Raw genomic sequence first — 22,590 nt, forward strand, 5'->3', positions numbered from 1 at the left:
ATCCCAGGTTACAACCTATACAGATGTGACACAGTGAACAGGCAAAGGGGGGGGGGGGTTGGCCTGTACATTGCAGAGTCACTTGTTTGCACAGAACTGCTTAATGCCTCAAATGATGTAGTGGAAGTTTTAGCAGTAAAGATCGAGAACCAAAACCTAGTCATTGTGGTAGTCTACAAGCCTCCGGATGCAACATCCCAGCAATTCCAGGAACAGCTGTTAAAAATTGGCCACTGTCTGGAAAATCTTCCAGCTCCTGCACCCAACATCTTGCTCCTGGGGGATTTCAACTTAAGGCACCTAAAATGGAGGAATATAGCAAATAATATTGTTGCAGTAATAACACCAGGAGGCAGCTCTGATGAAAACTCACACTCACACGAGCTTTTAAATCTCTGCACAAAATTCAATTTAAACCAGCAAATAATAGAGCCTACTAGACTGGAGAATACACTAGACCTCATCTTCACTAACAATGATGATCTGATAAGAAATGTCACCATATCAAAAACAATATACTCAGATCACAACATAATTGAGGTTCAGACATGTATGCGCGGAGCCCCAGACCGACATAATGAGATTAGTCACGAGGGAGCATTCACCAAATTCAACTTCAATAACAAAAACATAAAGTGGGACCAAGTAAACCAAGTCCTAACCGATATAAGCTGGGAAGATACACTAAGCAACACAGACCCCAACTTATGCCTAGAACAGATTAACTTGGTGGCACTCGATGTATGCACAAGGCTTATTCCTATAAGAAAAAGGAGGAGTAGATGTAAAATAGAAAGAGACAGGCGCTCCCTTTACAGGCGACAGAAAAGAATAACAGAGCGGCTAAAAGAGGTCAGTATATCTGAAATGCATAGGGAGACACTGGTCAGAGAAATAGCAAACATCGAACTTAAGCTAAAGGAATCTTATAGGAGTCAGGAATCGCGGGAAGAACTAAAAGCCATAAATGAAATCGAAAGAAACCCAAAGTATTTCTTCTCCTATGCCAAATCAAAGTTGAGAACAACGTCCAATATTGGGCCCTTACTTAAACAAGATGGGTCCTACACAGATGACAGCAAGGAAATGAGTGAGCTACTCAAGTCCCAATATGACTCAGTTTTTAGCAAGCCGCTAACCAGACTGAGAGTCGAAGATCAAAATGAATTTTTTATGAGAGAGCCACAGAATTTAGTTAACACAAGCCTATCTGATGTTATTCTGATGCCAAATGACTTCGAACAGGTGATAAATGACATGCCCATGCACTCTGCCCCAGGGCCAGACTCATGGAACTCCGTGTTCATCAAGAACTGCAAGAAGCCCCTATCACGAGCCTTTACCATCCTATGGAAAGGGAGCATGGACACGGGGGTCGTCCCACAGTTACTAAAAACAACAGACATAACCCCACTCCACAAAGGGGGCAGTAAAGCAACAGCAAAGAACTACAGACCGATAGCACTAACATCCCATATCATAAAAATCTTTGAAAGGGTCCTAAGAAGCAAGATCACCACCCATCTAGAAACCCATCAGTTACACAACCCAGGGCAACATGGGTTTAGAACAGGTCGCTCCTGTCTGTCTCAACTATTGGATCACTACGACAAGGTCCTAGATGCACTAGAAGACAAAAAGAATGCAGATGTAATATATACAGACTTTGCAAAAGCCTTCGACAAGTGTGACCATTGAACATTAAATTGGTATAAAATACTGACAGGTTGTTAGGTAAGACACATATGCAACAGTTAGGTATCTTTATTTCGAAACGTTTAGCCTACACAGTAGGCTTCTTCAGTCGAGTACAGAAAAGTTGATAGAAGCAGAAGAGACTTGAAGACGATGTAATCAGTCCATCACCCTTAAAGTTTTGAGGTGGTCAGTCCCTCAGTCTAGAGAAGAGCATTGTTCCACAGTCTGAAACAATATGGAGTTGAAGTGACATGATGGAGCCTTATATAGCGCCATGAGGTGAGACGTAGGTCACTAGTAGAACTAGTGAGACGTACGTCTCACCTCCTGGCGCTATATAAGGCTCCATCCTGTCACTTCAACTCCATATTGTTTCAGACTTTGGAACAATGCTCTTCTCCAGACTGAGGGACTGACCACCTCAAAACTTTAAGGGTGATGGACTGATTACATCGTCTTCAAGTCTCTTCTGCTTCTATCAACTTTTTTGTACTCGACTGAAGAAGCTTACTGTGTAGGCGAAACGTTTCGAAATAAAGATACCTAACTGTTGCATATGTGTCTTACCTAACAACCTGTCGGTATTTTATACCAATTTAATGTTCAACCTGTCAGACACTGCAACACAAGGGTATCTTGGTACAGACCTTAAATCAACTTCGACAACCTCTACTAGTGAGAACGGCTGGATTTGAGAGCTCCCAACAACTGCGTTCTACTAGTGACCTACATCTCACCTCCTGGCGCTATATAAGGCTCCATCCTGTCACTTCAACTCCATATTGTTTCAGACTTTGGAACAATGCTCTTCTCCAGACTGAGGGACTGACCACCTCAAAACTTTAAGGGTGATGGACTGATTACATGGTCTTCAAGTCTCTTCTGCTTCTATCAACTTTTTTGTACTCGACTGAAGAAGCTTACTGTGTAGGCGAAACGTTTTGAAATAAAGATACCTAACTGTTGCATATGTGTCTTACCTAACAACCTGTCGGTATTTTATACCAATTTAATGTTCAACCTGTCAGACACTGCAACACAAGGGTATCTTGGTACAGACCTTAAATCAACTTCGACAACCTCTACTAGTGAGAACGGCTGGATTTGAGAGCTCCCAACAACTGCGTTCTACTAGTGACCTACGTCTCACCTCCTGGCGCTATATAAGGCTCCATCCTGTCACTTCAACTCCATATTGTTTCAGACTTTGGAACAATGCTCTTCTCCAGACTGAGGGACTGACCACCTCAAAACTTTAAGGGTGATGGACTGATTACATCGTCTTCAAGTCTCTTCTGCTTCTATCAACTTTTCTATACTCGACTGAAGAAGCCTACTGTGTAGGCGAAACGTTTCGAAATAAAGATACCTAACTGTTGCATATGTGTCTTACCTAACAACCTGTCGGTATTTTATACCAATTTAATGTTCAACCTGTCAGACACTGCAACACAAGGGTATCTTGGTACAGACCTTAAATCAACTTCGACAACCTCTACTAGTGAGAACGGCTGGATTTGAGAGCTCCCAACAACTGCGTTCTACTAGTGACCTACGTCTCACCTCCTGGCGCTATATAAGGCTCCATCCTGTCACTTCAACTCCATATTGTTTCAGACTTTGGAACAATGCTCTTCTCCAGACTGAGGGACTGACCACCTCAAAACTTTAAGGGTGATGGACTGATTACATCGTCTTCAAGTCTCTTCTGCTTCTATCAACTTTTCTGTACTCGACTGAAGAAGCCTACTGTGTAGGCGAAACGTTTCGAAATAAAGATACCTAACTGTTGCATATGTGTCTTACCTAACAACAAGTGTGACCATGGCGTAATAGCGCACAAAATGCGTGCTAAAGGAATAACAGGAAAAGTTGGTCGATGGATCTATAATTTCCTCACTAACAGAACACAGAGAGTAGTAGTCAACAGAGTAAAGTCCGAGGCAGCTACGGTGAAAAGCTCTGTTCCACAAGGCACAGTACTCGCTCCCATCTTGTTCCTCATCCTCATATCTGACATAGACAAGGATGTCAGCCACAGCACCATGTCTTCCTTTGCAGATGGCACCCGAATCTGCATGACAGTGTCTTCCATTGCAGACACTGCAAGGCTCCAGGCGGACATCAACCAAATCTTTCAGTGGGCTGCAGAAAACAACATGAAGTTCAACGATGAGAAATTTCAGTTACTCAGATATGGTAAACACGAGGAAATTAAATCTTCATCAGAGTACAAAACAAATTCTGGCCACAAAATAGAGCGAAACACCAACGTCAAAGACCTGGGAGTGATCATGTTGGAGGATCTCACCTTCAAGGACCATAACACTGTATCAATCGCATCTGCTAGAAAAATGACAGGATGGATAATGAGAACCTTCAAAACTAGGGATGCCAAGCCCATGATGACACTCTTCAGGTCACTTGTTCTATCTAGGCTGGAATATTGCTGCACACTAACAGTACCTTTCAAGGCAGGTGAAATTGCTGACCTAGAAAATGTACAGAGAACCTTCACGGCACGCATAACGGAGATAAAACACCTCAATTACTGGGAGCGCTTGAGGTTCCTGAACCTGTATTCCCTGGAACGCAGGCGGGAGAGATACATGATTATATACACCTGGAAAATCCTAGAGGGACTAGTACCGAACTTGCACACGAAAATCACTCACTACGAAAGCAAAAGACTTGGCAGACGATGCAACATCCCCCCAATGAAAAGCAGGGGTGTCACTAGCACGTTAAGAGACCATACAATAAGTGTCAGGGGCCCGAGACTGTTCAACTGCCTCCCAGCATACATAAGGGGGATTACCAACAGACCCTTGGCAGTCTTCAAGCTGGCACTGGACAAGCACCTAAAGTCGGTTCCTGATCAGCCGGGCTGTGGCTCGTACGTTGGTTTGTGTGCAGCCAGTAGTAACAGCCTGGTTGATCAGGCTCTGATCCACCAGGAGGCCTGGTCACAGACCGGGCCGCGGGGGCGTTGACCCCCGGAACTCTCTCCAGATAAACTCCAGAGATTTAGGGAAACTGGTTAGCCATACTTGAGTCCTGGAGGTGGGAAATACAGTGCCTGCACTTTAAAGGGTTTGGGATATTGGCTGTTTGGAGTGACATCTAAACTGTCCTTTCTGAGTGTCTCTTCAAGGACAGTGATTATGTGTGAATGATGGTGAAAATGTTCAGTGATGGTAAAAGTGTTTCTTTTTTGGGTCACCCTGCCTTGGTGGGAGACAGCCAGCATGTTAAAAGAAAAATATATAAATACAGTGGTACCCAGAGTTTTGTACAGCTCCCAACTTGAACAATTATGTAAGTGTATTATTGTAAGTGCTTTTGTAAGTGTATTTTTGGGGGTCTGAAACAGACTAATCTAATTTACATTATTCATTATGGGAACACATTATCACTGCTATATATGTGTATTACTGTGTGGTTGTCTATGAGGCTAGGTAACATGTAAAAAAATTTCACTAGGCTCACCTCTGATTCACCTCCAGGCAGGGATGTAGTCTGCCTGGGCTATACCTACCGGCTACATACACTGCAGCCCACAGCCATATTATTACCATCAACATACCATGTTCACTGAGTTTAATCGTTTCTAACAATTACCTTTAGATACCATCATAAACAAAGGGAAAAGTAATGAATAATTTATGCCGAGAATTGTAAACAAAAGCATTGTGTATTAAGGGCAGTGACTGGTCCAGACACAGATTCGTACAGTTTTCTCTAATGCTGGACCAAAAAAAACGTAATGTTTTCCCTCCACCGATTCACCCCTCGATATTCTATATAACATGTTTCTTATATAATTTTGAAGAAAATATCATAGATGGATTAATGAAAATGCCTATATTAACCTAAAATAAGACATTTAATATGCCCAAGAGTGATTATTATCAAACATACATCGCATATAAATACATGTACTGCATGTTTATATGCTATGTAACGTGTTTCTTATATAATTTTGAAGAAAATATCATAGATGGATTAACCCTTTGACTGTTTCTGTTGTATATATATATATATATATATATATATATATATATATATATATATATATATATATATATATATATATATATATATATATATATATATATATATATATATATATATATTTTTTTTTTTTTTTTTTCAACAAGTTGGCCGTCTCCCACCGAGGCAGCCAATGTGTTTGACTTATATATACTCAAAAATTGTAGCTGCTTTAAATCAAGCAGGAGAAAGCTGGTAGGCCCACATGTGAGAGAATGGGTCTGTGTGGTCAGTGTGTGCAGTATAAAAAAAATCCTGCAGCATGCAGTGCATAATGAGAAAAAAACTTTGACTGTGTTTATGGTTTAAAACGCCAAGTTTGAGGTGTATTTTCATGTAGTATTTATGGTTGTATTCTCGTTTTCTTGGTCTTCTTTGATAGAATGGAAGACATATTATAGAAATAGAGATGATTTTGATTATTTCACTATGAAAAGGACCTTGCTGATGTTCAAGAGTAAACAAATGACATCATTGTCCAATAAATTTCCAGCTAGCCATTCTGATATGCAGTCATGAATGGGTTGACATTATTTATACAATTATTACAATAATGCAGTAGTCTGCATAATAGTAAATCTTCTATTTTTTGTGTGAATAAAAATTCAAAATAGAAAGCAAGAATAATATAAAAGGGGCCTGGAGACATGACTGATGAACAGAGAAAGTGTTATTTTAGTGCCAGGAATGTCTGCATTATTCATTCTGGACCCTATTTTGAAATTGGCATACTTTTTAATTTGTGTGAAATTGGCCAAATTGCCAATTTCTGACCACTTTATTGGGTAGTTCAGATTGGTAAATAGGCAGTTTCTTGTACTCAATCGATAGAACAAATGGAGTTCTAAAGAAATAGCTATGAGTTTGTTTCACTGGAACAGTGAAATTGGCCGAAAATAGGGCTCAAAGTGGGTGAAATCACCGATTTGTAAATATCGCCGAGATCGCTAACTTCATGAGAGCATAATTCCATAAGTTTTCCATTGAATTTTTTACTTTTGGTGTCATTAGCATTGGGAAAAGATTCTCTATCATTTCATAAGAATTTTTTTTTTTTTTTTTTTTTTTTTTCAAATATTTTGCAACACTGAGAGACACTCTAGGATTGGGGGTTGCAACAGTCAAAGGGTTAATGAAAATGTCTATATTAACCTACAATAAGACATTTAATGTGCCAAAGAGTGATTATTATTACATATTAGTAGAGTATTATAACTATGGCATTTAGACTAGAGGGACACTCTTAGTGAACGAGTAGCAAAGGCATGTTTACATGCTATGTAATGTGTTTCTTATATAATTTTGAAGAAAATATCATAGATGGATTAATGAATATGTCTATATTAACCTAAAATAAGACATTTAATGTGCCCAAAAGTGAGTCACGAACATATGAGCGGCCCAGGCGCACGCGTCTGGTACCAATGATTTCCGAGCAGATATACAAAACCCAGGCGAAAATTTCACCGAAAAAAGTGCTTGAAATCCAAATTGTACGATTTCTGCACTAGACGAAAACTGGGGTCCACTGTATTTACATTCCATGACAGAATATTTTGAAGGTCCAAATTTTTAAATCTAAAAAGATTGGGATGGTTAGTAGCTCAGTGATATCTCACTACCATAGTAATCAGGGTGAGTAGAAACCTGTTTCTCCTGTTCAACAGCTTATAAATATCTGGGTACCTAGGTCTTAGCTGACTGTTGTGGGTCACATCCTGGGGTGGTAGTGCACTTTAGATAGAGCTGAGCTTTGAAACAAGCTGAGGTAGGATAATAACTCTTAGCCTGTAAATTAAGCAGTGTATAAAGTAGTAAATTGGCACCTACTCTGCACCTATACAAGCTGTACCTTTCTCTAAATAAGCTACCCCAGTGCTAAAAGTTTGAAGCTAATAAGAGGCATTTTCAAAATAGTATTACGCCTAAACCTATGAAGGAAAAATCTGGCAATCACTCTAGGTACCGTATCCCTTTTCAGGGATGCCTAAAAACAAGATTAGTTTTTGAGACACAGGAAACATTAAAAAACTGAGGCTGAGATATTAACCCCTGAACTGTCCAAACTTAGATCTACACTCTTATCGCTAGCGCTCCAAACATAGATCTAAGTTTTATTTTTCCTGCCTCCAAATTTGGCATGATTGGCCTGAGATGCCTGGTAGCATAGAATGGGTCTTAACACTCAGTGTGCTTAGCATTAAAAAAATCTGGGACCACTTATTATCTTGTGGGAGCACTAGTTCAATTGAGCACCAGCTAGAGCAAACAGCGCTGCAAACAACTGGGATACACTGATGTCCTGTAGTATTAACACTCCCATTTTAAATCTATGCCCTAAGTAAAGAGAAGCAATTCTGGAACGTGCAATACATGTTTGGCAGGCAGGCAGGCAGGCTGGCTGGCTGGCTGGCTGGCTGGCTGGCTGTCTGTCTGTCTGTCTGTCTGTCTGTCTGTCTGTCTGTCTGTCTGTCTGTCTGTCTGTCTGTCTGTCCATCTGTCTGTCCATCTGTCTGTCCATCTGTCTGTCTAGCTCTCTGTTTATCTGTCTCTGCTTATCTGTCTTTCTGTCTCTCTGTCTGCTTGTCTGTCTCAGAGAGAGCCACTCGTGAACCAACAGGTATTACACACAATTGCATCTTCACATCTGATTCCTGAGCAAGTGTAAATATGTATTACTTGCCAGTTGCCAGTCATGTTTACTATGCATTATATCTACAAGCACAGTATAGCACTTTGTCTGAATTTTTGGGGCTTTCCTAGGTAATTTATACTATGTATAATTGTATTTATGTGTACCTGGCCATCCAGCTGGCTGGCTGGCAGCTGACTTGACTGGCTGATTGACTTTGTTTCTATCTCTGTCTGTCTGTCTATATCTATATCTTTCTCTGTCTATCTGTCTCTGTTTCTGTATCTGTCTATCTCTGTCTCACAGGTACACATAAATACATACAATTATACATAGTGTAAATTACCTAGGATAACCCAAAAAATCCAGACAAAGTGCTATACTGTGCTTATAAATATAATGCATAGTAAGCATGACTGGCAAGTAATACATATTTACACTTGCTCAGGAATCAGATGTGACGACACAGTCATGTGTAATGCCTGTTGGCTCATGAGTGGCTCTCTCCGAGACAGAGACAGAAAGTGAGACAAGCAGACAGAGAGACAGAAAAGCAGAGACAGATAAACAGAGGTAGACAAATAGACAGACAGATAGACAGAGAACTAGACAGATAGACATGTTTATGTGTAACAGCAAAAATAAATCAAGCCAAGTCAGTGCACACTCATCAAATGTCACTGTCAGCAGTTGCTCGATTTACACATGTCAGCAGTGGACTGTGCTTTACACTACAGTTTTTAAACTCAGAGTGCAGGCACTTAGTACAGTGCCATGCTGTAGTGTAAAGCACCCTTCTCACCCTGCCTTGGTGGGAATCGGCCAGTGTGATAATAAAATAAAATAAAAATAATAATAATAATAATAAATTATTATTATTATTATTATTATTATTATTATTATTATTATTTTTATTATATACTCCCACATATCCAAAACATTGCTGGGACCTATAAATACTATGTATATATTTCTAGACAATAGTATGGGACTAAGGTAGGCAAAAATTTTCACCTGTCACTATGTTTGTGACTATTTGAGTACTATTTCAGTACCTAATATTAGTGTCAGAGCAAAGATTAGCTATGAAATCACAAGAATTACTGCAAATTGTAATTATTAGAACATAAAAATTATTCAAATTAAAATAAAAATGAGAAAAAAAGGTATATCAGCAACATTTCTGCAAGCGGCAGCACTTAATGTTGCCATCAGGAGAGCAACTTGCGCCGACTCTGCAGCCTTATATGTCCATAAGTACTGACTCTAAAAAAAATTTTTTTTGCATTACTTTATGTAAAAAATGTCCTCTTTATTTTAAAAAAATAAAAACTACTGGTTTTTTTTTAAATACATATTCGAAGCGCTGTGCAAGAGAACGTAGATCTACATTTGGACAGTTAAGGGGTTAATATAAAATGTATCATAGCAAAATGAATATATTGATGGCTTCAAATTAACACCTAACATCTGAGTGTCGAGGGTGTCAAGTCAGTGGTTCTTTATGATGACTGACTATCTGAAATCTCCCTGTGTCTGAAGTATCACCATGCACCATTACTATCTTAGCTTTGTTTTGATCTAACTGTGCATTTTGTCCACTATATTTGATGTAATTGTTCTTAAACATTTACTTGTTGCATTCTGTTTCATGTCTGCAGCAGGGACAGCTCACCAAGGTAAGTCCCACAATATTTTTAGCTCTGCTTGTCGTGTATTGGATAACACTATTAACCATATACAGTGTATTATACATAAATCTGATGAGTTTGTATTTCAGGATTAATTTTTTTTTTAAATCTGGAGTACAGTGGTACCCCGAGTTTTGAACTTACCGTTACTGAACGAATTGGATCCCATAAGGAATAATGTAAATTAGATTAATCCATTTCAGACCCCCAAAAATACACTTACAAAAGCATTTACAATAATACACTTACATAATTGGTCGAGTTGGGAGCAGTTTGAAACTCGGGGTACCACTGTATATAATTACTAAATAATTACTGTTTAAAAGTAATGAATGCAGAGATACCAGTAAGATAAATAATGTTCATACTACTTTTGGGATGCATATTCTTTCATTCATTCATAGACAGTTTATTTTTAAATCATTCTGCTATTGAAAGTTTTTAAGCAAGAAAAATGCATGATTCTGGAGGGTCTGTCTTTTTTTTATCAAAATCAAGTTTCATGTGATAAATTCAAGGTATATACTGTTTGACAGAATGACTAATAATTTGTTATTAGATATGCATTCTAGTTTGGTTTCAAAGCTAAGCAGACACAATAAAGACCTCAGTGCCCTAACAGAATTGATAAATGCTAACTTTACATTTGTTTTTCTACAGAGATATGAACAAAACATGATAGTGTCTAAAATGTACACAATATTCCATGGTAAACAACCTTTCATAACTGTGGAAATACACTTGATAAATATACACAGTATAATGCTTTTGTCCAGTTCACAACCATCAGTTCTAAGACCCAAAATACATTTGGAACAAGATATAGTAACAATTTCTGAGACCAAATAAACAAAAAAACAAAAATCATATAATTCTTAGAGAATCTAGTACAGGTTGGCCATCACTAATCCAGCAGTCAGTAATCTGGTTCCATCAGTAATCCAGCACTAATTTCAGCTAGCATAATTTCAAATTTCCAGGGTCGCCACACCAACCTGTCGCTACTTGCTGCATAAGTTATTCCAATTTCTTTTTCTCCATATATTGTTATAACCTGCTCACATTTAGCCCTAGCCATGGTTCCAGTGAATAAAAGAAATGCTTCTTGCTGTAAAAAGCATGTCCATATAAGATAAGGTGGCTTTTAACCCTTTCAGGGTCCGTCCCGTAGATCTACGGCTTCACGTTGAGTGTCCAAACCATAGTTCTATGCCAAAATTCTAGCGCCATTAAATTTAGCGCAAAAACGCTCATAGGCCTACATGTGAGAGAACGGGTCTACGTGGCAGGTGTGCGCCATAAACAAAAAATCTAGGCGCCTGCATAGCATTGTGGGAACGCCGGCTAAGTTACCCTTGTTCACCATGCCTCGTTGCAAGTCAGCTCTCACTCCCTGGAAAATTGGGACTCTCCTCTTCCTATCTGATAGTTCTGACAGTGATGGAAGTGGAAATGAAGACGAATTCTACAGCTTTGATCAGTTAGTGACCGAAAAGAATGACCAGGATATCGATAATAGTGCAGAAAACCCTGACGATCCTCAACCTTCTACCTCTGGTGTGGGCACTCGTGACTCACGGTCGGTTGTTCCTCAACGCAAGAGAAAACTAATATTTTCGCGTGGCCAGGCCTCTGACTTCAGTAATGATGATGATAGTGATGTGGATTGTGATTTTATTGCACTCAACGATCATTCGAGTAGTGATAGTGAGGAATCATATTCACCAGTGAAGCGCCGGTATGTTCGCCGCCGCATGCGCTCAGGTAGTGTACCCTATGCTGTGCCCAGGGGACGGAGTACATCCCGGAGTACATCCTGTGGCCCTACACCAGTTTTAGGTAGTGATAGTGAGGATGATGTGGCTACACTTGGCATGGATAGATCACAGGCATCAGTGGATGGTGTTAGTGGTGATGGTAGTGGCACTGCCATGCGTGACTCACCAGCCCACGCTGGGACCCACGCTGCTGACTCGTCGGTTCAAGGACAAAGCGGAGCGTCAGCCACCAGCCCACCACAACCACAACCACCCGCACAACCAGCCTATGATGTCCAATATCCACCAGCAAACCGTATGTGGGATTGGCAGCAAAATCCCAATTTTGTTCCCAAGCCTCACCACTTTGATGACTCTCAAAGTGGAATTCTACCTACTTGTCCCCTTGGAACCATGGCCAATGAACTGGAATTCTTTGAATTATTCTTTGACCAGCCATTGATGGAAACTATTGTCAGGGAAAGTAATAAGTATTTTGAGTACACCATGGCAAATACGATCTTATCACCACAGTCAAGACTACACAGGTGGAAAGAGACGACTGTTGCAGAAATGTATTTGCTTTTTGCAACAATAATGCTTATGCCTCATGTGTATATTATTATTATTATAATCAAAGGGGAAGCGCTGATCGATCAGCTAATTTCTACCCCGGTCTTCAGTGAAATCATACCAGTTTATCTTACTCTTACGTATGTTGCACTTCTCTGACAAAACCAGGCCTGACAGAAGTGACAGGTTATACAAGATTAGAAATGTTTTCATGTATCTCAAACAAAAGTTCAGCATATACTTTTATCCATTCAAGAATCTTGTAATTGACGAGTCTTTGATTTTGTTCAAAGGTAGACTGTCATTCAAGCAGTACATACCGAGCAAGAGGAAACGCTTTGGTATAAAACTGTTTGTACTCTGTGATTGTGACAGTGGCCTGGTGTTGGATATTGTTGTATACACGGGTAGTAAAACGTTGAAAGATACCAAGATGTTATTGGGTATCTCAGGTGACATAGTGAGAAACATGATGGCACCTTATCTTGGTAAGGGGCATACATTATATACCGATAACTGGTACACAAGCCCATTACTCAGTGATTTCATGCGAGTGAACAAGACAGATGTGTGTGGCACAGTGAGTTCTAATCGTAAACATATGCCCAGGCTCAACGCAGGTGCTCGTGGTGATGACGTGCAGGTGTTTACTGCCAATGACATCATGGCATTATGGTGGCATGACAAACGAGATGTCACATTGTTGACAACCATTCACCGTAATGAAATGCAAGACAGTGGCAAGTTGATCGAGTGACTAATGAACGTATTCGAAAACCAGTGACAGTGATTGATTATACACAAAACATGCGCTTGGTTGACAAATGTGACATGCAGATTGGTTTTGTTGACTGTGTTCGTAAGAGTTACAAGTGGTACATGAAACTTTTCTTCCATCTCATGGACATTTCAATGCTCAATGCATATAATATGTACCAAATAAAGACTGGCAACAGACCACTGTATGGTGAATTTTGTTTGTCTGTTGTCAGACAACTCATAATGAAGTACCAGGTAAGAACACCTGCTATACAACAAGGTCCTCGAATTCCTCAGGATATACCCAAGCGTTTGAGGAGGGAAGGTGATCATTTCATAATACAACTTCCTTCAACTCAGAAGAAATTTGCTCAGAAGAGATGCATCGTCTGTGCACAAACAAAACGACGGCAACAAAGACGCAAAGACACTCGGTTTATGTGTGAGGAATGTAAGGTGCCTCTGTGCATGGTGCCTTGTTTCAAGGAGTTCCACAAGCTCCAGCAGTTCTAAAACCATGTCCAGTGATTGTAAATATGTAAATATATGATAGAACATTAGTATTATACAAGATTTGTGCATGTTTATTGTAATAAACAACAGTGGTAAACAATAATATGATAACTTTAGTGCGGTTATTGTGTTCAATACAGTGAGTTTATATATATACATTATATACAGTATTGGTCTCTCAGGCCCCAAATGTTAGTAGGAATAGAAAAAAATTGGAAAAGAAAAGAAAAAAATGTAAAAACCGCAAAATAATGTAATGCGCGTATGTGGAATTTGTCGATGTTGCCGCCACCACATCATTTTTGACAAACTTCTTGGCACTGTATCTCGGTAAGTACTGATCAGAATTTTTTTTTTTGTCTTATTACCTTCACAAAAATATGCTCTTTAATTCTGTAAGATTTTTTTTTTTTTTTTTTTTTTTTTTCAAAATTTCTTGGACACTGGAGCACCACTTCAGATTTTGGCCTTGGACCCTGAAGGGGTTAAGCCATTGTCAGTCGCCATGAGCTCAGCTCACTCAGATGAGCGGTGACGAGTAAATTTGGGCCTACATATGAGAGAATAGGTCAGTGTGGTAAGTGTGCACTATATGAAAAAAAAATCCTGCACCACACAGTGCATAATGAGAAAAAACTGCAACCATGTTTTTGATATAAAACAGTGACTTTGCAGTGTATTTTCATATGGTTTTTATGGGTGGATTCTCTTTCTTTCTTTTTTTTTTATATAAATGGAAGATGTATTACAGAAATTGATATGATTTTGATTGGTTTCAAGAGTAAACAAATGATGTCATCATCCAGTATGTATCCAACTGGCTAGTCTAATATGCAGTCATGAATGAGTTAACATTATTTATACAATTATTACAATAATGCTGTAGTCTGCATAACAGTAAATCTTCTATTTTCTGTGTGAATAAAAATTCAAATGGAAAGCAAGGTAATATAAGAGGAGCTTGGAGATGTGACTAATGAATAGAGAAAATGTTATTTTAGTGCCAGGAATGTCTACATTGTTTATTCTGGACCCTTTTTTGAAATTGGCATCTCTTGAAATTTGTGTGAAATTGTCCAAATTAACAGTTTCTGACCACTTTACTGGGCAGTTGAAATAGGTAAATGGACGGTTTCTTATATGCAATCAACAGAATGGAAGGAATACTAACGAAATAGCTATGAGTTTGGTAGACTGGAACAATGGAATGGGCCAAAAATAGGGCGTAAAGTGGGTGAAATCGCCAATACGTAAATATCACCATTGGGCTAAGTGTATTCTAACCTAACCTGTTCACCCATCAGTTTAAAATGGGTACCTGGGTGTTAGTCGACTGATGTGGGTTGCATCCTGGGACAAAACTGGCCTAATTTGCCCAAAATGCTCTGCATAACAAGCGGCTTTCTGTACAGTAGTATGTCATTGATGTCAGCTAGGCCTGTATACCATGTACATGTACTTGTAGTAAATAAAGATATTATATTATTATAACCACTCTGTAATCCAACAAAATCACTAATCCAGCACCCTACAGGTCCCGATGATGCTGGCTTGGTGATGGTCAACATGTATTAGCCTCAGTCAGTCAGATGAATCTCAAGCAACAAACTTTCTAAATAATATTTTCTGCTATTAACCAGACTCATTAGAATTTCTTAGATATTTGTTTCCTCATTAGACCAAATCTGGACCAATATAATAGCCTACCAAAAGCAGGCAAAATTACTGACCATTACTGTACCTTTCTAAGCATAAACATCAGCAGAACACCAGGTGAACAAACAGTTGCCTTCAGATTTTACAGTAAAGCATCAATATTAATACATTTTCATTTAAAGACTGAATTTCTAAGGAGCCTCAAGGGGCCCACCTAGAGTAAATGATACTTTCCTCACAGCAATATTAACCACTCTGAGCCCTAGAAGGTACCATACTTACAGAAAAACTCACCACTCTGAGCCCTAGTAAGGTCTCACTCTTGCTTTTCATCAAGTGTTGGACTCTTTGCCATTGCTTACTAGTTGTGCCCAGTTGGCAACTAAGGTAAAATAAATGGGAAAGGCAATGGAAACCCCCTTCACACATCCCTGGGCCACTTACTATGAAATAAGTTGTTCCCATATTAGAATGTGTTACTGAATTTCACTTCAAGGGTCCTGAGGACCCTACCTAGACTTTTACACAAGCACCAAAGTCTTGAAGGAAGCAATTTTAGAATAGTGGTGGAATTACAAGGGAGTAATTGCATAGGCCATAACCCAGCAATAATGAAAAAATAATTTTGTACACAATACAAGAACATATTTATCAAATGTAAGTCTGATGTTAATGATGAACTGTCTAACTTATATATATATAAATAAACCTAAATAGAAAATGTATTGTGTATCAAGCTTAATAAGAGACGACTCAGCAATACACTAAACAGTAGAATTGCTATGAAGTATAAATTAGAAAATGATCTTTCTCCCTATGATGAATAAACTAAGTACAGACTGGACTCTTGTCCAAAATTCCCTAGTTTGCCATACATAATGGTTATCACAATTTTTGCTAGGAAATTAATATAAGACATACTTGGGTGACACTCTGGAAGAGTTTTTGTTATATTTAACTGTTACTATGATTTCATTTCACAAAATGACTTTCATATTAAAATATTAAAGGCTTGAGGGAGGTGAGAGAGAGATGTTATTACTCTAAGGCGCTACTAACACATTCTTATGTTTATAGGGTATGCTGTTGTGGGTTTGGTTTTTTAGTATGCTTACTTGAATTTATATAAAACCCTATGGGTAACATATATGGGTATTGAAAGTTTCATGATATCTTATACATTTTCCAACTTCCCCATCAAAGGTCTGAAGGCTACATATTCTCAGAGCTCTCAAAACTTTAAAGAAATTACACTTTTAATTAATTTTGAGTTGTTTAGATAATGGTGTATGCATGTATACATTTTTGTTGATATTTTATAAACATAAAATTTAAAGGACAAACAATTCCCATAAGTATGAGCATCCAAAAGTCAAACAGCTGCTACCTTGCATTTATGGAGGAAGTAGCACATTCAATGCTGGTAGATATATGTCTTTCCATACATAGCCACAGGCAAAAGTACATCAACATTTTATTATTATTATTATTTTTTTTTTTTTTATTATCATACTGGCCGATTCCCACCAAGGCAGGGTGGCCCGAAAAAGAAAAACTTTCACCATCATTCACTCCATCACTGTCTTGCCAGAAGGGTGCTTTACACTACAGTTTTTAAACTGCAACATTAACACCCCTCCTTCAGAGTGCAGGCACTGTACTTCCCATCTCCAGGACTCAAGTCCGGCCTGCCGGTTTCCCTGAACCCCTTCATAAATGTTACTTTGCTCACACTCCAACAGCATGTCAAGTATTAAAAACCATTTGTCTCCATTCACTCCTATCAAACACGCTCACGCATGCCTGCTGGAAGTCCAAGCCCCTCACACACAAAACCTCCTTTACCCCCTCCCTCCAACCTTACCTAGGCCGACCCCTACCCTGCCTTCCTTCCACTACAGACTGATACACTCTTGAAGTCACTCTGTTTCACTCCATTCTCTCTACATGTCCGAACCACCTCAACAACCCTTCCTCAGCCCTCTGGACAACAGTTTTGGTAATCCCGCACCTCCTCCTAACTTCCAAACTACGAATTCTCTGCATTATATTCACACCACACATTGCCCTCAGACATGACATCTCCACTGCCTCCAGCCTTCTCCTCGCTGCAACATTCATCACCCATGCTTCACACCCATATAAGAGTGTTGGTAAAACTATACTCTCATACATTCCCCTCTTTGCCTCCAAGGACAAAGTTCTTTGTCTCCACAGTCTCCTAAGTGCACCACTCACCCTTTTCCCCTCATCAATTCTATGATTCACCTCATCTTTCATAGACCCATCCACTGACACGTCCACTCCCAAATATCTGAATACATTCACCTCCTCCATACTCTCTCCCTCCAATCTGATATCCAATCTTTCATCACCTAATCTTTTTGTTATCCTCATAACCTTACTCTTTCCTGTATTCACTTTTAATTTTCTTCTTTTGCACACCCTACCAAATTCATCCACCAGTCTCTGGAACTTCTCTTCAGAATCTCCCAAGAGCACAGTGTCATCAGCAAAGAGCAACTGTGACAACTCCCACTTTATGTGTGATTCTTTATCTTTTAACTCCACGCCTTTTGCCAAGACCCTCGCATTTACTTCTCTTACAATCCCATCTATAAATATATTAAACAACCATGGTGACACCACACATCCTTGTCTAAGGCCTACTTTTACTGGGAAATAATTTCCCTCTTTCCTACATACTCTAACTTGAGCCTCACTATCCTCGTAAAAACTCTTCACTGCTTTCAGTAACCTACCTCCTACACCATACACCTGCAACATCTGCCACATTGCCCCCCTATCCACCCTGTCATACGCCTTTTCCAAATCCATAAATGCCACAAAGACCTCTTTAGCCTTATCTAAATACTGTTCACTTATATGTTTCACTGTAAACACCTGGTCCACACACCCCCTACCTTTCCTAAAGCCTCCTTGTTCATCTGCTATCCTATTCTCCGTCTTACTCTTAATTCTTTCAGTAATAACTCTACCATACACTTTACCAGGTATACTCAACAGACTTATCCCCCAATAATTTTTGCACTCTCTTTTGTCCCCTTTGCCTTTATACAAAGGAACAATGCATGCTCTCTGCCAATCCCTAGGTACCTTATCCTCTTCCATACATTTATTAAATAATTGCACCAACCACTCCAAAACTACATCCCCACCTGCTTTTAACATTTCTATCTTTATCCCATCAATCCTGGCTGCCTTACCCTCTTTCATTTTACCTACTGCCTCACGAACTTCCCCCACACTCACAACTGGCTCTTCCTCACTCCTACAAGATGTTATTCCTCCTTGCCCTATACACGAAATCACAGCTTCCCTATCTTCATCAACATTTAACAATTCCTCAAAATATTCCCTCCGTCTTCCCAATACCTCTAATTCTCCATTTAATAACTCTCCTCTTCTATTTTTAACTGACAAATCCATTTGTTCTCTAGGCTTCCTTAACTTGTTAATCTCACTCCAAAACTTTTTCTTATTTTCAACAAAATTTGTTGATAACATCTCACCCACTCTCTCATTTGCTCTCTTTTTACATTGCTTCACCACTCTCTTAACCTCTCTCTTTTTCTCCATATACTCTTCCCTCCTTGCATCACTTCTACTTTGTAAAAACTTCTCATATGCTAACTTTTTCTCCCTTACTGCTCTCTTTACATCATCATTCCACCAATCGCTCCTCTTCCCTCCCGCACCCATTTTCCTGTAACCACAAACTTCTGCTGAACACTCTAACACTACATTTTTAAACCTACCCCATACCTCTTCGACCCCATTGCCTATGCTCTCATTAGCCCATCTATCCTCCAATAGCTGTTTATATCTTACCCTAACTGCCTCCTCTTTTAGTTTATAAACCTTCACCTCTCTCTTCCCTGATGCTTCTATTCTCCTTGTACCCCATCTACCTTTTACTCTCAGTGTAGCTACAACTAAAAAGTGATCTGATATATCTGTGGCCCCTCTATAAACATGTACATCCTGAAGTCTACTCCAACAAGTCTAATCCAACAAACTACTGTCATTTCGCCCTACATCATATCTTGTATACTTATTTATCCTCTTTTTCTTAAAATATGTATTACCTATAACCAAACCCCTTTCTTTACAAAGTTCAATCAAAGGGCTCCCATTATCATTTACACCTGGCACCCCAAACTTACCTACCACACCCTCTTTAAAAGTTTCTCCTACTTTAGCATTCAGGTCCCCTACCACAATTTTATTCTCACTTGGTTCAAAGGTTCCTATACATTCACTTAACATCTCCCAAAATCTCTCTCTCTCCTCTACATTCCTCTCTTCTCCAGGTGCATACACGCTTATTATGACCCACTTTTCACATCCAACCTTTACTTTAATCCACATAATTCTTGAATTTACACATTCATATTCTCTTTTCTCCTTCCATAACTGATCCTTCAACATTACTGCTACCCCTTCCTTTGCTCTAACTCTCTCAGATTCTCCAGATTTAATCCCATTTATTTCCCCCCACTGAAACTTCCCTACCCCCTTCAGCTTTGTTTCGCTTAGGGCCAGGACATCCAACTTCTTTTCATTCATAACATCAGCAATCATCTGTTTCTTGTCATCCGCACTACATCCACGCACATTCAAGCATCCCAGTTTTATAAAGTTTTTCTTCTTCTCTTTTTTAGTAAATGTCTACAGGAGAAGGGGTTACTAGCCCATTGCTCCCGGCATTTTAGTCGCCTCATACGACACGCATGGCTTACGCAGGAAAGATTCTTTTCCACTTCCCCATGGACAATAGAAGAAATAAAGAACAAGAGCTATTTAGAAAAAGGGGAAAAACCTAGATGTATGAATATATATATGCATGTGCGTGTCTGTGAAGTGTGACCAAAGTGTAAGTAGGAGTAGCAAGATATCCCTGTTATCTAGCGTGTTTATGAGACAGAAAAAGAAACCAGCAATCCTACCATCACGCAAAACAGTTACAGGTTTCTGTTTCACAGTCATCTGGCAGGACGGTAGTACTTCCCTGGGTGGTTGCTGTCTACCAACCTACTACATATCTTTAACAATTTAGGTTTAGGTGATGCTACAGTATTTTTTTAAATTCTTGTTTAAAAATATTCCTTGTACAAATTTTATAGTACAGTACATAAAACAAAGGTTTTCCTATATCTAAGTTGAATTTCTGTATCTAAAACTTGTCATTGAACACAAACTTTAGGCTTCAACACATAATTTAATAAAGTCCATGATTAAATTTGCATATAGAGTAAGGTCATCTTTTAGGAGTTCTTCAGCAAAGAAACCCAAAATATTATCAACAGGAACATGGTAAGAAACTGACATCAAAACAGACAAGTTTATAATTGGGATTGTATCTTTAGTAGCACTATCCTTACTAAAGGGCCTATTATTTAGACACTGTAAGCCGTTGATTTAAAACTTGTAAATTTTATGTCAGAAAGATGAGTATTGAGGTACAATAAGAAAGAAAAATAGGGATGGAAATGTAAACATGTTCATAGCTCTCTCAGACAATTGCTCTTTTCTTCAGCTTCGACTAGCAGCCCTGAACCAGCCCTTCAGTGGAGACATGCATGGAGTTAGGGGTGCTGACTATGCTTGTTACAGACAGGCTCGAAGAGCAGGGCTCAAGGGCACCTTCAGGGCTTTCCTGACGTCTAGGGTACAAAACCTCGACTCGATTGTAAGGTACTCTGACCGGGACCTTCCTGTTGTTAATATTAAGGTAAGCATGAATTGTTTTAATATACATGTATATGTTTATTGTGTAATGAAAAATGCTGTCGAACCTCTCCCTCCCTGGGTGGAGGGAGTGTTTGGGAAGAGAGAATCTCAAGGTTTCTAAGGAAACATAACCTATGTCTAGTTTTAAGTAGTCTATAAGTATTAGGATTAGTCTGCCCGAAATGCTCATGCTAGTGGCTTTCTTTGTGCTAAACAGTACTTCATTACGTATAAACTACAGTTTGTATACTACACAATTTAATAAAATAAATTATTTTTTATATTTTAAAAAACTTCAGGCCTGTAAGAAGGTCCATAGCTGTAACAGTTTATAGAGATGATGATCTATCTTCTATCCTATTGGAATACTGTGAATTACAGTTCTGACAGTGAGCCCACTAGTAAGAATTAGGATTAGTCTGTCCAAAATGCCTAGGCATGCTAGTGGCCTTCTTTGTAATTAATATTTTATAATATGTAAACCACACATTGTAAGCTTTGCAAGGAAATAAATATTTTCATTTTCATTTTGAAAGAGAATAGGTCTAAATTGTTGTTATATGTTTGGGAGGTTGCTGATGTATAAGAGGAAGAGTAGGGGGGGCCAAGAACACTTCTCTGAGTGTTCAGAGGTCTTGATGATGTTATGTTCTGAATAGAGATGTATTACAGTACATGGCGAATCTGTTACACATCATCCAGGAGTTTCCACAGGTCTAACACAAATATACAAAATTGCTACAATATGTTTCTATACACCTGTTTCACCTGTTTACCTACCAGCAAATAGGTACTTAGCCATTAACTGGCTATCATGGGTTGCATCCTGGGGGAGGGGTTAGTATACTGCACCTTAGATACGGGTGGACTTTGAAATAAACTGAGGCAGGGTGACAGCTCTTAGCTTGTAAATTCAACAGTTTAAAAAATTAAGTTCAATGTTAGTTTATTAGTACTGTACATATATGTTTTAAAGTGAAGAGCATAATCAGTAAGTTAAAATAACCTCATGTGTACTTGTGTGTGCTTAACGCAAGGCAATGAACAGAGTAGAAACATTGGGCATGTTTCTTTACACCTATTGTCTGTTCCCCATCAGTAAAATGGGTACCTGGGTGTTAGTCGACTGGTGCGGGTCGCATCCTGTGACACTGACGTAATTTGCCCGAAATGTTCAGCATAACAGAGGGCTTTCTATATAGTAGTATGTCACTGATGTCAGCTATGCCTATATACCATGTACATGTACTTGTAGTAAATAAAGATATTATTATTATATTATTATTATTATTATTATTATTATTGACTGCACTTACAGGGAGAGGTTCTCTTCAACACATGGCGTGGCATTTTCTCTGGCTCTGGAGGCATCTTTTCCCAGAAACCTCGTGTGTTCAGCTTTGATGGAAAGGATGTATTATCCAGCCCTGTTTGGTAAAATACTGTCTTGTTTTCCTTTTATTTATAGAAAGAAAAAAAAGTCAGCCCTGGGTTTCTTTCATTG

General features: G+C 39.0%; 1 protein-coding gene across 10 annotated transcripts in view; it reads left to right on the plus strand.

The window, feature by feature from the left end:
- LOC128685375 (collagen alpha-1(XVIII) chain) overlaps window positions 1-22,590 on the plus strand; it is an 836,546-nt gene that overhangs the window by 809,369 nt on the left and 4,587 nt on the right. For 9 of the 10 annotated variants that reach the window (XM_070082820.1, XM_070082821.1, XM_070082827.1 and 6 more), the window contains 3 exons: window positions 10,045-10,062; window positions 20,893-21,087; window positions 22,405-22,520. In XM_070082820.1, the coding sequence (XP_069938921.1) occupies window positions 10,045-10,062; window positions 20,893-21,087; window positions 22,405-22,520 (329 nt within the window). The remainder of the gene's footprint in view (window positions 1-10,044; window positions 10,063-20,892; window positions 21,088-22,404; window positions 22,521-22,590) is intronic. The other variant, XM_070082822.1, reaches the window with a different exon arrangement.

Source organism: Cherax quadricarinatus, chromosome 8 (assembly GCF_038502225.1).
Source record: "Cherax quadricarinatus isolate ZL_2023a chromosome 8, ASM3850222v1, whole genome shotgun sequence".
NCBI classification, from domain to species: Eukaryota; Metazoa; Arthropoda; class Malacostraca; order Decapoda; family Parastacidae; genus Cherax; species Cherax quadricarinatus.